We start from the raw sequence: 18473 nt of genomic DNA, 5'->3' as shown, positions 1-18473 counted from the left end.
TTGATTTTGACAAAAAATGAATTAGTTAGGTTCTTTGATATGCTGAATCTAAAAATGTACTTAGATTCTTGATTATTGGCCCAGTTTTCAAGTTGGTCCAAATCGGGGTCCAAAATTAAACTTTGTTTGATTTCATCAAAAATTGAATAAATGGGGTTCTTTGATATACCAAATCTAACTGTGTATGTAGATTCTCCATTTTTGGTCCTGTTTTCAAATTGGTCTACACTAAAGTCCAAAGGGTCCAAAATTAAACTTAGTCTGATTTTAACAAAAATTGAAATCTTGAAGTTCTTTGATATGCTGAATCCAAAAATGTACTTAGATTTTTTATTATGGGCCCAGTTTTCAAGTTGGTCCAAATCAGGATCTAAAATTATTATATTAAGTATTGTGCAATAGCAAGTCTTTTCAATTGCACAGTATTGCGCAATGGCAAGAAATATCTAATTGCACAATATTGTGAAATATCAAATTTTTTTTTAATTAGAGTTATCTTTCTTTGTCCAGAATAGTAAGCAAGAAATATCTAATTGCAAAATATTGTGCAATAGCAAGATTTTTTTATACGACCGCAAAATTTGAAAAATTTTTCGTCGTATATTGCTATCACGTTGGCGTCGGCGTCGTCGGCGTCGTCGTCGTCCTGCGTCCGAATACTTTTAGTTTTCGCACTCTAACTTTAGTAAAAGTGAATGGAAATCTATGAAATTTTAACACAAGGTTTATGACCACAAAAGGAAGGTTGGTATTGATTTTGGGAGTTTTGGTCCCAACATTTTAGGAATTAGGGGCCAAAAAGGGCCCAAATAAGCATTTTCTTGGTTTTCGCACTATAACTTTAGTTTAAGTTAATAGAAATCTATGAAATTTTGACACAAGGTTTATGACCACAAAAGAACAGTTGGGATTGATTTTGGGAGTGTTGGTTTCAACAGTTTAGGAATTAGGGGCCAAAAAAGGGCCCAAATAAGCATTATTCTTGGTTTTTGCACAATAACTTTAGTTTAAGTAAATAGAAATCAATGAAATTTAAACACAATGTTAATGACTACAAAAGGAAGGTTGGTATTGATTTTGGGAGTTTAGGTCCCAACAGTTTAGGAATTAGGGGCCAAAAAGGGACCCAAATAAGCATTTTTCTTGGTTTTCGCACCATAACGTTCGTATAAGTAAATAGAAATCTATGAAATTTAAACACAAGGTTTATGACCATAAAAGAAAGGTTGGGTTTGATTTTGGGAGTTTTGGTCCCAACATAATAAGGGGCCCAAAGGGTCCAAAATTAAACTTTGTTTGATTTCATCAAAATTGAATAATTGGGGTTCTTTGATATGCCGAATCTAACTGTCATGACTGTGTATGTAGATTCTTAACCTTTGGTCCCGTTTTCAAATTGGTCTACATTAAGGTCCAAAGGGTCCAAAATTAAACTTAGTTTGATTTTGACAAAAAATGAATCAGTTAGGTTCTTTGATATGCTGAATCTAAAAATGTACTTAGATTCTTGATTATTGGCCCAGTTTTCAAGTTGGTCCAAATCGGGATCCAAAATTAAACTTTGTTTGATTTCATCAAAAATTGAATAAATGGGGTTCTTTGATATACCAAATCTAACTGTGTATGTAGATTCTTCATTTTTGGTCCTGTTTTCAAATTGGTCTACACTAAAGTCCAAAGGGTCCAAAATTAAACTTAGTCTGATTTTAACAAAAATTGAAATCTTGGGGTTCTTTGATATGCTGAATCCAAAAATGTACTTAGATTTTTTATTATGGGCCCAGTTTTCAAGTTGGTCCAAATCAGGATCCAAAATTATTATATTAAGTATTGTGCAATAGCAAGTCTTTTCAATTGCACAGTATTGCACAATGGCAAGAAATATCTAATTGCACAATATTGTGAAATAGCAAATTTTTTTTTAATTAGAGTTATCTTTCTTTGTCCAGAATAGTAAGCACGAAATATCTAATTGCAAAATATTGTGCAATAGCAAGATTTTTTTTAATTGGAGTTATCTTTCTTTGTCCAGAATCAACTTAAATCTTTGTTATATACAATATACAATGTATATTCACTTTTTACTACCAACTGATAAATTAAAATAATCTTTACCATTCAGTGATAACAAGCAGTTTTTTTACATCTTAATATTTTATGATGTATTTAAATGAGTAGTTATTGTTGCAAACTCCATTAGAAATTTTAATTGAGATTAGTTTTGGAATAAGGGAAAGGGGAATGTGATTAAAAAAATTGGGTTCAATTTTTCTCATTTGAAATTTCATAAATAAAAAAGAAAATTTCTTCAAACATTTTTTTGAGAGGATTAATATTCAACAGCATAGTGAATTGCTCTAAGAGAAAACAAAAATTTTAAGTTCATTAGAACACATTCATTCTGTGTCAGAAACCTATGCTGTGTCAACTATTTAATCACAATCCAAATTTAGAGCTGAATCCAGCTTGAATGTTGTGTCCATACTTGCCCCAACTGTTCAGGGTTCAACCTCTGCGGTCGTATAAAGCTACGCCCTGCGGAGCATCTGGTTTTAATTGGAGTTATCTTTCTTTGTCCAGAATCAACTTAAATCTTTGTTATATACAATATACAATGTATATTCACTTTTTACTACCAACTGATAAATTAAAATAATCTTTACCATTCAGTGATAACAAGCAGTTTTTTTACATCTTAATATTTTATGATGTATTTAAATGAGTAGTTATTGTTGCAAACTCCATTAGAAATTTTAATTGAGATTAGTTTTGGAATAAGGGAAAGGGGGATGTGATTAAAAAAATTGGGTTCAATTTTTCTCATTTGAAATTTCATAAATAAAAAAGAAAATTTCTTCAAACATTTTTTTGAGAGGATTAATATTCAACAGCATAGTGAATTGCTCTAAGAGAAAACAAAAATTTTAAGTTCATTAGAACACATTCATTCTGTGTCAGAAACCTATGCTGTGTCAACTATTTAATCACAATCCAAATTTAGAGCTGAATCCAGCTTGAATGTTGTGTCCATACTTGCCCTAACCGTTCAGGGTTCAACCTCTGCGGTCGTATAAAGCTACGCCCTGCGGAGCATCTGTTTTTTTCTGTGAACATATAGTGTTCATGAGTAGGGCGAGTTGGCAGACCTTTAAAATTTCTATCATTTATCATCTTATTTCACCTTTCTTTATCATGTTTATAAGTGGGGCGAGTTGGCATGATAAAATTTAGATCTACAGGATCTTAATAATCCTTTTTCATGAGTTTTTTTGTAAGAAAGTTGGGCGACTTTGAAAAGAAGAGGGTAAAATTTTTAAAAAGTGGGCGACTTTGAAAAGAAGAGGGTAAAATTTTTAAAAAGTGGGCGAGTTGGTTACAAAGAGTGTGATATGGCAATGGGGCAAATTGTCTAGACTACGAAACAAGCTTTTTAAAAGCTAATATTTGGTATGGGAAAATAATCAACTAACGAATAACAACTTCCGGTGAATAGAAATACTTATTTCTTGAAGAAAGTTTTTGCCATTTTGCCAAATTTTACCATAATTCTAGATATTTCATAAGTTTGCTATGTTGGTCTTCAATATACTGAATACACATGTTTGACAACTCATACTTCTCATTGGGTTCCTGTTTTATACAATTTTTTTTTATATTTACAATATTTATGATGTTAACAACTGTTCAAAGACTCTTGTCTTTTAACATGTTCAAATAATTAAAAATCTTAATCCTCACAAAACTATGGGCTAGCCAAAATATGATGAGAAATGCATCTGAAATGTCAAAATTACTGACAGAAAGATTGATATTGATGTTTTTTTAATCAGTCAGGGGACTTAATAAAATGAGTGATTTTTTAAATCGCGGATTCAAATAACATTATTTCCATAAAGGTTGGAAGTAAGAATTGTCTTTCTTTAATAATCACTATTTTAGTAGTACAAATTAATCACTTGAAGAAATGATTAAATATTATTGTAGCTTTAAATATAGAATACAACATCTGTGCGATGGGATGACAAGGTCATTTCAGGTGATGACCTTGTACTGAATCTAGGGTAATTACATAAAAATCCCTTGTTTAAGTATCATACCTCAATTTCCTTCCCAAAAATCACTTCTTTAAGTATCATTATTTTAATACCCACACTAATTTCAACACCCCGAAGAGTGAAATTTTTATCGCGAACAGTAGAATTTTATTACATAATCTGAAAGATGAAAACTTGAACTTCACAGGAAAAATACTCCCACTGCTGGAAAAAATCTGTGAAAAAAGTATCAGTTCATTTTGTAAAGCCATTATTAAAGCAGGTAAATTATAGCATTAAAGGCATAAACCTTGCTATTAAAAGAAGCAAAAAGGTCATTTTTATTCAATTTTACTAATGAAAAGATATTATTTAAACCTATGTGTTTAAAATTTTGGTAAAACTACAAAATCACAATTTGAAACAAAACTTTGAATTTGCTACTTATTAACTATTTATTGGTCAACATTACAACTTTAGCCAGCTTCTTCTTCTCTTGATCTTCATCTTCACACCCTTCATAGGGTAACTATACATTCGTTTCAGTTCAACCACCATAAAAATACACAAAACTAATGAAAACACAACACTATATTCATGATATTCCCTTGTTTTGTTACATTACAGACTTAAATTTTATGCTTTTTACATTGAAAGTTTACAGTTTTATCTATACTATTAAACAAGAAGACCCCACTTTGTGTGTCGCTTCTCTTCCTTCCACGATAAATTAATCATCATGCCAATCTGTGTTCTATAGGTAACATGTATAGTCACATTTGTCATCCATTCTTATGATTATTCAGATTGAGTAAAAAAGGAGTCCGGATATTGATTCCGTCATCAGACTAACTTTTAGTCATAGATAAGACTTCCGGTTTGAAACATGCACAAGTACAACCAATCGTATGATAGATAACAAAAATGAAAAATAAATAAGCCAATCAGAGTGTTCTCCATATCATCATGATCATGGTGTTTAGATCGCAAAAACCACATCTATTATACCTTTTAGAGTGGACAATTATTTTTCGCGTTTAGGCCACAATTAAAAATATTTTGGTTTGCCCAAACCCTACCCAAGGGACAGTGGGTAGGTAGGCATTTTTTTTTTTTTTTTTTTTAAGAAATTGAAGTATCAGATGTTCATTAGTCTTCATGTCTATCTGATTAAAAAAAAACTTCTTCAAATCAGGACAATAAAAGAATTTGAGTAGGCAGCTTTTTTCTGGGTAGGTAGGGTTTAGGCAAACAAACCTATTCTTTTTTAAAGGCCTTATCTATGATTATACTACTTTAATATATAGAGACTCTCTGTATTCTGTCTACTGGTTTCTTTGATGTTTACTATTTAGGGGGTCATACCAGTTATATATTAAAATAAGTAAATCATGTTGGGGAAACAAGAATGTGTCCATAGTACACGGCGGATGCCACATCGGCACTATATTTACTAAGTTTCAAGTTGATTGGACTTCATTTTCATCAAAAACTACCTCGACCAAAAACTTTAACCTGAAGCGGGATAGATGGACGGACGAATGAGTAGAGATAAGAGGGAGGCAGGACCTTTTTCGAGACGTCGGGATCAGGTGTTTTTAAGCTCGTGATTTGGGGATTGATCCTTACAGGATCCTGGAATATATTTTTCGATTTCGGGATATGAATTTCCTTAAATTCTGCATCTCAGGATTTCATATTTTTAAGCCCGGGATTTTGGGATCAGGACCCCTCTGACCACCCCTCAAATTAGCCTTAGTCGGTCTTAGCCTACATTTATACCAGATTCATATCCTACCATTGGCATTGGCATGTTAATAAGGCTCTCGAAAGAAAAGAAAAAACACTGATAGATTGTCCTAGAAGCATATTTTATTAGACTAATAATGGTATATATAAATAACTTGCAGTTACATTTATTTCATGTTTGAAGCGGTGCAAATTTTTAACTTCATTTGTACATGTTGAAGCAAATGAGAAGAATAATTGTGGTCTGAGGCCAGAAACACAAAAATAATTGAATTTAACAGAAAGGAAACAAATATCGGACTTTGGAAAAAGGGAAAGAGCTGTTGATACCTTTTATGATATCCTCCATACATCATATCTTTTACAAAAAGTCATCCTACAACAGTTCACAAGCTGTATATGCCAGCGATTTTGGGTTTGTGTTCTAGTGACTTTTTACACAGGAAATTTTGTTTTTTGAGACCTTTTTCATGGGCAGTTTAAAATTTTTATGATTTTATCAGTCTTCATGTAAACAAAATGATTTTTGGGTGAAATTTTATCTGGTGGAAAAAATGTCACAGTAGTTGTTGTTATTTTTTTTTATCTAGAGGAAAATATTTCACTATGATATTTTTTCCTTTGCCATGAAATTCTATCTGGGTAGTTAAACTATTGAATAGTTATTAAAAAAACTCAATCTTTACAAATACCGGTACTATGAAACAAGAATGTGTCCCCAGTAAAACGGATGCCCTATCCGCTCTCATTTTCTATGTTCAGTGGACCGTGAAGGAAAATCTCTAATTTGGCCTGAAAATTAGAAAGATCATATCATAGGGAACATGTTTACTAAGTTTCAAGTTGATCATGTTGATTGGACTTCAACTTCATAAAAAACTACTTCGACCAAAAACTTAAACCAAAACTTTAACCTGAAGCATGCGCAGGAGGCACGGACGGATGACAGACGAACCATTATTATGGACAGACGGACACACAGACCAGAAAACAAAATGCCCATAAATGGGGCATAAAAATAATAATGTATTTGAATTACAGCTAAATTGGTAAAAAAATGTGTTATAATGGGAAATAATTTCACAAATTATCATTAAAAATAATTTCCTAAAATATTCAAGTAAATATCATTCTTTTAAAAAGACATTTATCATGCAACATATATGAAAGAAAACCAGAAGTAATTTCAAATTTGTGAAATAATATCATGATTAATTTAATATATACAAAATAAAGTTAGTGAAGTCAAATGCAGGTAAAAGTGAGTTGTTTTCAGTTGTCAGTACAAATATAAAGAGTAAAGGTAGAAATATAGTTGCATTACTACCATAAACAGTAATGGAAGAATTTGAGTATGATGATATTTTTAACTATAGTATATCATATAGTTTTGTCTGGGGACAAACATAATTTTAGATGTAGTTGTTTATTATATGGAAATCAGATGAATCATAGCATAACAATATATTGGAACAAAAGCAATTTCAACAGCTGGATAGCATTTACCTGTGAAACATTTATAATTATGATCAGATATATATTTATTGCATAGTAGTTAATGAGACTCTATTTCACAAGGATCTGTGAAACATGGAATGAAAAATATATACTGGTACATACTATCTGTATAACACAGTTAGATTTTCACTCCTCTGGAAAAAATCTACCTATGAAATACCATGTCTGGAAAAAAATTACCATGACAAATTATCCCCAGAATAATATATCACAGGGAAGAAATAAACCAAACATTTGAATCCACAAGCCCGAAGCTCAATTTTAGCAAATTTTTAGTTGGATTATGATAGCTGGTAGAGAAGAATTTCACAAGCAGGACAGCAATTTTACAAGCCATGGCTATAGGACTTGTGGTTAAGTGTGTAGACTGTTTTATTTTAGCTTCTGGTAGTTAAGACTTAAGAAATATTTGTGAAAGTGCTTGAATTTGGAAAGTTGTCAGTGCATAAAATATATCCATTTGCCACCCTTCATAAATTCTGAACAATTAACTGAATCAGTGGTCTACAATACAATGCCCCTTGTTGCTGATTTATAAGTATTCTAATGAACTTTAGTCATGTTAGTTGTTCATTCATTTAGGTATTGAAATAACAGTGTATAAATTTCCATTGCAGATAACAGTAAGAAAGTTATAAGGTGAAAGAAAATGACAAATAAAAGAGAGCAAGATGATGATTTTCTTGATTTGTGTGAAGAGAATTCTTCTCCTCTAGCAGATCCTGGAGCTATCAATTTACCAAAAAGGAACTTAAATATATATGATGACAGTTCATCTCCATTACCAGACCCTATGACAAAAATTTCATCGGTGAAAAATGAGGATTTATGTATATCTTTATCAACATGTAGTGATCCTGATAACTCATCCTTAGAGGATTACAGCGACATTGAGATAGAGGACAGTATCAGTAGCATCTCGCCAAAGAAAAAAAGTGCAATAGTTGGAGAACGTTCAACTTTTGGTAAAAAGAATTGTAATGATGCTGCATCACCTCCTAGTACAAGTGAGTTACAAACAAATAAGACATTACCCTCTAAATACGTGCAAGTGATTAGTGATGAGAGTGATGCAGAGAAGACTGAAAAAGGTCATGTTAAAAAAACAACATTTGAGCAGTCTATTTCTTGGGCAAAACAAAAGTCAATCAGTAAAAGTTTTGGTACAGGCAAGTCTGTTATCAGGAATAAGGTGAAGGAAATGTCACAATGGAATACCGAAGAAAATAAAACTAAATCAAAAACACTGATAAAAAGAAAACCTGTGCAAGATGATAGTGGAATTATTAATGATGTTTCTCCTTCAAAAAAATTAAAACCAACAGAAGATAAACCAAAGGATGAGATGGACAGTTTGTTGAATAATGTACAAAGAAATGACAATGATAGTGTTGGGAATAAACCACCAAAGGAAGTTGTTATCAAAGCTGCAATCCATTTGGTATGTTGGTAACTTTCAGTTCACAAAAACAGCTAGGGGCAATATAAAAATAAGAAGATGTGGTAAGATTGCCAATGAGACAACTCTCCACAAAGCATGACCAGAGACCAAATGGAGTAATAGCAAGCAACTACATGTATTTAAAAGTAAGGAGAGGTGGTATGATTGCCAATGACACAACTCTCCATCAGAGATCTAATTGTGTAATACTTGTAGTAAGCAACTATAAATCACTGTAGGGTCTTCAACAATGAGCAAAATTCATATTATAATTTTAAGCAATTGAAGGATTTAAAAACACTCCACAAGATATTTTTCTACCTAATAATGTTTAAGACCACCATATACATTATATATATATATATTATTCCCTTCATAAATTTATCTACATGGCTCTAATAGAATTTCTTATTCATGTTATTGTCTGTATCAGATGTTAAACTATTTAAATTCATAGAACATGTAGAAGAAGTATATAAACATGATCAGGGATCTCCATGGATGAAAATTGAAGGATGGAGGAACTTTCACCATTACAAACCGTGTCTACGCTGTACAGTGTAGCGCGATCGGAAGTATTTTATCCCTCCATACAAGGAATGGTGAACATGCTAATTCATTGCTTATCTAAATTATATTTATTTGAATTTTCATTATAGAATTAGAAGTATCAATATTTTCATTTATTGCCGTTTTTAACCATTCAAATGTCGAGTCTTCATGGTCCCCCCTTAGTCTAGAATGACCAAACGCTGTCATGAAGGTCCCTATGTAGATTTCTTGTATTTTTGGTAATTGTTATGGGGGTTAAAAATCATACAGGGTGTATCAATTTTATTGTAATATACCAAATGAATTCGGAATTACAATACAATATTTCTTTACAGGAAATATTTAAGTTTTTACTTTTAAACCTTTAAAGTAATTCTAAATTATCGTAACAGCAGTACTTGAGTTATTTGCGATGAAATAATATTTACTGTTTTGCGTCTTATTTTGTACTTCTTTAAAAAGGGGGATGCTGATTGCGTAAGTCAAAATAAAGCATGTGGTCGACTTGTTAAACTGTTCTTTGTAACTGGATTATTTATTTATTTAATCTAAATTATCATAATCATTTGCTGAATTTTAGTTGATTAATTCGACAAATGGATCGTCTATCCTCAGATAGTATTCTCCTGTCTAGTTTGTTGATCTACCTGTACAAGCTCAGGTACAAGTGATTAGCGATCTTAATCCGGATATCCCTCAGCCGTTAAAACTGTATTGGATTATAACATAAAAAGCCTAAGGGTTATGCAATTACATGCATTTGATTATAATTGATAAAAAAAATGGCGTCAGGCTACAAAAAACGATGAAGTTTTGAATGATGGCGCAAGACAATTTAACGATGGCGCGAGTCATTTGACGATGGCGCAAGACATTTGAACGATGGCGGGGCGCCATCGTTAAACAGGCCATGGAGATCCCTTCATGATAAACATGATTAAGGGAAGATTCTTCTTTTTAGAATATTGTGATTATTCAAACATAAATACAAAATTTAAGACTTACAAATGTACTTATATAAATATACATCAAGAACATCGGGTAGATAACAAAAAGACTTTAAGTAAAATCACAAAAATACTGAACTAAGAGGAAAATCAATTTGGAAAGTCCATAATCACATGGCAAAATCAAATAACAAAACGCATCAAAAACGAAAGAACTGTCATATTCCTGACTTGATACAGGCATTTTCAAATGTAGAAAATGGATAATATTATAATGAGCTCATATATAGTTAATGTTAATTTCAGAAAGAAATGTTTCCAGATTTAGGTGCTGGTCAAATTGGTGATAAAATAAAGGCAGTGATTAAGATTAATGGTACAATGTCAGAACAGGAACTTATAGAAAGAGTGGTAGAAGGCATATGTGGTAACTATGGGAATGCCACAAGTGAAGATATACAGATAGCAATAGCTAATCCTAAGATAAAGATTTCTCAGAATACACAATATAAACCTGTACACAAGGCCAAAAACCAGCTGTCTAACAGTTCTAAAGGAAAAGCTTTACTAAAAAGAGTAAGGAGGTTTACTTTTCAGTGAATTTATTTGTGTTTGAAGGATTTTGAATATCAAACAAAATGTTTTTGGATGCTTATTAAATAATTTTTGAAGGGGTTTATCTAAATATAAAAAAAAAAAAAATTCCTTAACAAACATGTAAATAAATAACCAATAACATATATATGAACATGAATTTTCCATGCATCATCAAAACACACGGTCAATTTGATTCTTTGATTTCTATATTTTTCTGTCCAATAGCATTTAGAAAATACATTTTTTTGTTAGTGTACTGAAATCATATAATAAACAAGGTCAAACAAATAACCGATTGACAAACATTTTTTCCAAAACTTAAAAAAAATTGGCACCATGTATCAATGATTAGAAATAATTGATCGTCATGAGAGTACATGTAATAATCACAGTTATATATAGAGTAAAATGATTAAAACATATCTAAATTTCAGGTAGTTCATAATACAGATGACACTGATATCATGGATATTGATATGGATTTTGGTGTAGAACAACCGTCATATGATGGCAAGTACAAATGTATCTTATATTATCAGGGCAGATACATTTGAAACCAAATTCGGATTTTTGGGATTTGAAAATAATTTTGTATCTCAAATCATTTCTCAAATGTATGTTTTAAATTTAGATTAAAAAAAAAAATATATATGCAGTGGGGGCACAGCACTTTTATTACATTGGTTGTAAAGAATGACATTGATTTCCCAGTGAAATAAAAACTAATAATTTCACATGTGAAATAAGAATAGATTATAACATGAACTTTTCCATATTGGCCCTGGTATCATCTCGAGACTCCCATATCAGCACGAGGCTTTAGCCGAGGGACGATATGGGTCGTGGGATGATACCAGGGCCAATATGGAAAAGACATGTTATAATCTATTTATCACATATTTAAGTTCTGCAGAAAAGAGAAAAATAACTATTTAATCAAACATAACAGGTAAAATCTTAAAAATTTATCACAAAAGTGTTATCACATTTTCAAATTTAGTTTTTATCATTGACTTCACAGAAATTTATTGTAACATTTCCACTTGTTTTGAAATATGGAAAAACATAAATGCGAGAATTTGGCATAACTGGGGCTAAATCAATAACAGTAGGTTGCAAAGGATGCAATGACGTCACATCATTTGGAATTAGGGCACAATAACCAATAACCTCTTTTTTGCCCCAGGCAATTTTGAGGTTATTACATATGCAAAACCAAATGTATTTGTAACAAATGTGTGATAAACATGGTTATTTCACTCCTCTGACATCACACAACAATCAGTGACAATAGACGTTGTCAAGACGGTGGATCAAAACAAATTGTGAATGCATAGAAAATGATATAGTTCCTTACATTTTCTACTTTAATTTAAGAAATAAAGCCATTTGCCAATGTAATAAACTAATCAAAGAATTCAAATATCAAAAAATATTCAACTCATGACCAAACAACACTGTAATTAACTCATGCGCTAGGTGCTTTTGTGAATTAATGTGTTGCTCGGTCACTGGTTGGATATTTTTCTCTATTTGAATTCTTCGATTAGTTATTCAATAATTATTTGAAAATGTGACTTTGTTTTGATTTATAGCAAGCCCCAAGTTACTGTATACGTAACAGTAAACTTTTCTTAGTTTCTAATGAAATAAAGCATGGTACCTTTTATCAAGAAGCTTTGTGTTGCTGAAAACAGTGTATAGAAAGTTATTGATACATGTTATAGGCCTACACATATAATATAAATAAATTTTCTTAATTTTCTTATCCTCATTCATTTAGTCATTTTTACCAATTTGATAATAAATCTTTTATATGATACCAGGTCTACAATCAACTTCTCCCGTTACAAGACCTGAGGTTATTGAGACAGAACCAAATAAAATCAAATTAAGATGGAAACATGAAGATACATCAGAATTTCCATTTAGTGATATGCATACCAGATATGTGGTAGAAATACAAGCTCCCCCTGCTAGAGAGTGGACAACATTATCAAGGAACATTGCGGGTACAGTTTATGTAGTGTCAAATCTTAAACCAGAACAGGACTACCAGTTCAGAGTTAGAGCAAGTTCACTATTTGGCAAGTTATCGGAAGCTTCTCCTGTTGCAGTATTTAGCAGAAATATTGGTAGGTTTTCTTGTATTCAAAAGGTGTGCTAAATAAAGGCAACAGTAGTATACTGCTGTTCGAAACTCATAAATCGACAGAAAAAAACAAATCCAGTTTACGAACTAAAACTGAGGCAAACCCATTAGATATAAGAGGAGAACAACGACAAAACAGTAACACAACATTAAAATGTAACACGCATAGAAACAAACTAAGCATTAGACAAAATCCGATGAGAATAACAAATATAACATTAAAACTAAATACATGAATTTGGGATAGAAAAAAAAAACTGTGACAAGTCTTATAGTAATGTGAATTCATACTCAAATATAAGAGGAAACAAACGACACACAGAAACAAACTATATATAACAATGGCCATTTTAATCCTTTGTTAGGCTTTGATGATTACTACCTGAATATAAAGTAAGGAGATGTGTTTTGATTGCCAATGATGATACACCTATCCACAGGAATTCAGTTGACCTACATTTAAGCAACTATAGACCACCTTTTAACCTTCAGCAGTGATCAAAACCAAGGGTCAGGAAACAGTCATATTTGCCAGTCTTGTCCTAAACTGAAAGTATTTTGTCCTAAACGAGTAAATGTGATTTAGAACAAATTTAATTTTTCAACAGAAATAATTTCGGTCATTTTGATGAGATCGAGTTTTTAAATCACCATTTTGAACTTGTTTTTGTTTTGTTAACAATTTTCTGTAATTTAACTGCCACTCCAGTAAAGTGTTATAATCTTGAGGGCCCTCCTAAGCGCTATATTAATGCCTCGGGGAGCTATTGGCTAATGATCGCTTACAAAAATGTATCTCTTTACCTGTGTTTGTAATTCAAACCTGACTATTAGCCACAAGCTCAGAACTAATATTAAAAGAAATTAAAATTCCAATAACTGTCTTCATTATTTAATTACTTTTCAGCTAAGACAATTGTCAATTATGATTAAGAATAAAATTAAAACTTGATTTAATTTAATTAGAAAAAAGTATTTATTCACTTATACTAACAGTAACGCACATGCTTTGTTTACTATGTAATACACATGCTTGAAATTTTCTTCCGCAGATTAAACACCATGAACACTAAATCGTAAATTTAAAATGATTCCACGCTTAATAAAGCAAGTCCAACTATTATCATTAATATGCAAACACTATCAAAGGTAAAATATTAAAAAGATGATGATTTCCTGTGAATTTGATATACAAAACTAAACCCAGAAATGAGTCTGGAATTGTTAATTTTAGTATTGTCGCAAAATATCTTGTTTGAATTTTGACTTCAAAATCGAAAGAAACTTAAGCAATGACTGAGTAAATTATCGTTTTGAGTAATTAAAATCATTTTATTTTTAAACTGTCTTCCCTTAATTGCTCTTGAACGATTTTTAGGAAAATGGTAGGAAAAATCATGGAGTAAATGCGATGCAACAGTTAAACAAGTTTGTTGATGCTACGAGTATTAGCATACTCATGTTATGTGATGTTGACATTCTTTTTTTGAAAAATGGCACCAACTTTTTAAGTGATATAAAAATGACCGAAATTAGGTGAAAAAATTTCCGGATCCTTCATCAAAACCAATAACATGATGTCAGCTATATAAAAGACCTCACAATAACATAATGCAAAAGAATTCAAACAAAAACTATTACAGGACAAAACAATCAGCAGCCAACTCTGCACAACCACTAAAGTATAGGCACCTGACACTTTATTATACTCCAAAGTAGGGATATTCCGGCAAATCACTGTCTGTCCTTGGATACATCCACTTGTAGGTCCTCCTTTAACATGTTTCTTTCCCCTTTCATGAGGAGGTACAAATCACAGCAACTTAATATTTGGTTCCATGCTTTGTCTGTGATGTAAAATTTCTTTGTCAACTATATTTTATATTAACAGAGTAAAAAACATGTATATATCATTCTGTATTTGTTTTATTCGAATTGACCATCTAAAAGACAATCTTATTTTTATTGAAGGCAAACCCACTCCTGTCACTGTTGAAAAACCAGAATGGTATAAGGCTGTAGATAACAACTTCTCAATAATCAACAGTTATGATCAGTTTCCATGGTTTCATGGCTATTTAACTCGTATTGAAGCAGAAAATCTCCTCAGATATAGCAGTGGAAGAAATGGAAGCTTTCTTGTACACAAAACAGATATAGGTGTAAAGGTTATAGGTGTTTTGTATGAAGGAAGTGTTCGACACTACAAAATATCACAGGATACTAATGGGAAGGTAATATTTTCTTTTTAGTAGCTTTATATTTGTTAGGGTATCAAATATTTTATATAGTTTATATGGTCTGCTTTGAAAATTTGCCTTCTGAACAATATCTAAATTTTTTGTGAAATCTAGTTTCCAGAGCTATTTTACAGAAATTTGGCCTATTCTTTAATAATTTTCACATATTGAACAGGTCCTTCACGAAACTGCAGGTCTCTGTTCAAATGCCTGACTTTGATTTTGAATACACATTCATATACATTTTACTGTAAATTCAGAAATTATTGGGGTTTTCTCATTTTTCGACATAAACATGATTTTAATTTTTACGATTTTGGGAAAATTCCATAAAATATTTCAAAATGCAAGTTTAAATTATTGCGTTTACAACTCTGTCGTATTTTTCGCAATAATAAAAACATAGCAATAATTTTTGAATTTATAGTACAGTTTTGTAATAATTCACACCTTTTAGATATGGAAAGACATCTATTATGTTAATTTGTAATGTTATTGACTTGAACATGTTGAACAAACATTTTGATATAAATTTTATTAAGATCTCAGCATTCTTGATCTACTAATTTAACAATCTTGTATTCAAAGCATTTTCATTAAGTCACAGTGATCTTGACGAGACAGCAACCTAGCATAATGCTACATTATGATTTTTTTCAAAAATTGAATAAAAAGACATTCACTGTATCTCTGTAAATGTTCAACTTTGTATTTAAGAATTAATTGCTTCTTTTTGCAAATTTATTATGGTGGGAAAGCATTGACCAAAGTACATTTGTACGAAGGTTATTTTCAGAATGTCACAAGATTGCTTTTAGACGATCAAAATAACTTATTATAATGAAACAAACATGTAATGTAATTATCATATTATACATAATTAAACTCATGATGTAATTTCAACTTTAAATACTATTTGCCTTCATGTCAGTTGGTTGAATTGTTTATATTTCACATGTTTCAGTTGTTTATATCTAAGGACAAGAAATTTGGTACTTTGCCAGATTTGATTGAACATTATTCCATTTGTAATGAAGAGTTAATAACACCATTACAACACTGTGTTCCAAAAGTTCAGGAAAGTTTTACTCAACCTAAAGGTAACATTTTATGTGGGTTTATTATATGTGAAAAGAGTATTACTTATCTTTTCAGTTGTTATGATAACTCAGAATAAATTAAGTACCAGAATTTCCATTCAGTTCATTTATTTCCAGTATCAAACTATGGTAACTCAATTTCCTAATTTTTGAACAAAATAACTCTCTAATAGTCAAGAAAGAGTAAATTTTGATACATTATATGGTTAAATACTGAAATAAAGGGTGAGCAATTATGTAAAAATTAGTCCTTAGAAATCACCATAAGTTAAATTCTTTTAGTATTGGTATATTATGCTGTTGAAGTAGATATTTTTTAGATGCTGTATATAATTATGTGATATAACAAATTTTACAATTTTTCTGAAGATTTATTGTCATAGATTTATTTTGAACATAAAGTTCTGAGTTACCTTGAGAAAAGATATGATGTAAGTGTACATATGGAAAAAAACTTTCCCAATATATATTGAATGTTTATACCTGATGGATAAAGTCAATTTTTTCAGTAACTTTGAATTTGGACTTGAAAAAATATCATAGTGTGTTGTTTCCAAATAAAAAGAACATGGAAGATAGAAAGCTCTGGGGAATTAGTTTCCTGCATTAATGATTATTATTGTGAGGATCTAAATGAAATATAAATGTGTTATTGAAAAGATTGAAATGGAACATTCAATGTCAAATATAAACGATAAAATTAATTTTAAGTATATATGATTCTGAAAATCTAATTTTAAAATACACAATCACCATCTATTATCTCATTATTCAAGACCTTTTCTTTACTTTAACGCAGAACCTAAGAGCATTGGAACAAAGAATGAAACAGTTTCCAGACCAGTTGATGGAGAAGAGGTATCGTCGTCAACAATGATGTGTGAAGCTTGTCAGTCACTCACGTCATGTGATAAGATAGTACAGTGCTGTGATGGTCATCTAAACTGTAACACATGTGTAGAAAAAGTAGTCAAGAAGGTTCTATCACATGGCAGTGAAGAGGTTAGTCTGGGATGAGATATATGTGTAGAATTATTTTAGGGTTAAACCTTACTGTTAAAGATTGTCGCTCTGAAATGATACTAAAAATGCAATTACACTAACATCTTGAAATTGTCATGCATGATTATGAAATTTACATCATGCTTTTCGAACCAATTTGAAGTAATACCTTCTCTATGTATAGCTCCAAGTTTCATCTGGTAATGCCATGTTCTGCAATGTTCTACACACACTTCCTGTTTGCTGAAGGATAAGTGTTCACCTGAAGTTAATCATGTTTTCTCTAGTTATTTATTTTCAAGAGTGACAGGTTGTTTTTCTACTTTGATCACTTTTGCCACTTTTGATTGGAAATAGAGAAAAGTGTAACAACAAAAACTCAATATGACAATAATGTCATTTTATTATTTTTGGTAAGAATTGTATTTATCTAGATATATATTCATTCCATTTTAAAGTGAAATTTATGGTACATTTTTCATTTACTTTTATGAATATTTGATATTATTTTCCAGACCAACATCACATGCTGCTATAATGAGTGTTTTGAATGTAACAGTTATATTCCTGAAAGTAAGTTATTCATTCCAATAGTAAAAGTTAAAAATTTTATAATATATTGGACAACTTCAAAAATAGAAAATAAGCTTGTTCATGATATTTTTTAACTAGACTAAAACTATTCTTATGCCCACATGACGTCATATTAATCTCCCCCTAGTCCATCTATTTGTCTGTCTCAATTAGGATACATTGTTTGTCCGGCACAGGATTTAGATTTTTGTCAAATATTCTGAAAATGACAGCTAGTTGGATGTAGACATTTTTTTGGTACAAGCTGCATAAAGAGATCATGGTTTGTTCAGCTAAGTCCTCCTACAGTTTTGGAAGTACAGCTTTAATATTTTGTAAGATGTTCATACACATAATAAAGGTGTGTAATGCCACGATATTTTGATTTTATTTCAAATATTTTGAAATGTCTGGTATTTGGACTTAGTCAATTTTTTGGTACAAGAAAACACCCTATTTTGTACAAGAGAAAATAATCTATTTATATCTAGTTGGAAAATAAACCATTGGACTCATAGATACCTGCATAAGACATCTGAGGAGGTAGGAAAAGATTTAAAGATAGAAC

At 31.0% G+C, this 18473-nt stretch overlaps 1 protein-coding gene across 3 annotated transcripts in view; it reads left to right on the top strand.

Moving 5' to 3' along the window:
• Positions 1-18473, top strand: part of LOC143082591 (uncharacterized) — a 40428-nt gene that overhangs the window by 9059 nt on the left and 12896 nt on the right. For 2 of the 3 annotated variants that reach the window (XM_076258335.1, XM_076258334.1), the window contains exons 2-9: positions 7919-8742; positions 10548-10817; positions 11273-11348; positions 12665-12973; positions 14962-15224; positions 16195-16330; positions 17130-17332; positions 17848-17905. In XM_076258335.1, coding sequence (XP_076114450.1) covers positions 7951-8742; positions 10548-10817; positions 11273-11348; positions 12665-12973; positions 14962-15224; positions 16195-16330; positions 17130-17332; positions 17848-17905 — 2107 coding nt within the window. In that variant the 5' untranslated portion in view covers positions 7919-7950. Of the gene's footprint in view, positions 1-7116; positions 7136-7918; positions 8743-10547; positions 10818-11272; positions 11349-12664; positions 12974-14961; positions 15225-16194; positions 16331-17129; positions 17333-17847; positions 17906-18473 lie in introns of those variants that run through there. The other variant, XM_076258336.1, reaches the window with a different exon arrangement.

Source organism: Mytilus galloprovincialis, chromosome 7 (genome assembly GCF_965363235.1).
Source record: "Mytilus galloprovincialis chromosome 7, xbMytGall1.hap1.1, whole genome shotgun sequence".
In the NCBI taxonomy this organism is placed as follows: Eukaryota; Metazoa; Mollusca; class Bivalvia; order Mytilida; family Mytilidae; genus Mytilus; species Mytilus galloprovincialis.
The sequence above is the reverse complement of the archived record's forward strand: the minus strand, read 5'-3'. Positions and strand labels throughout refer to the sequence as shown.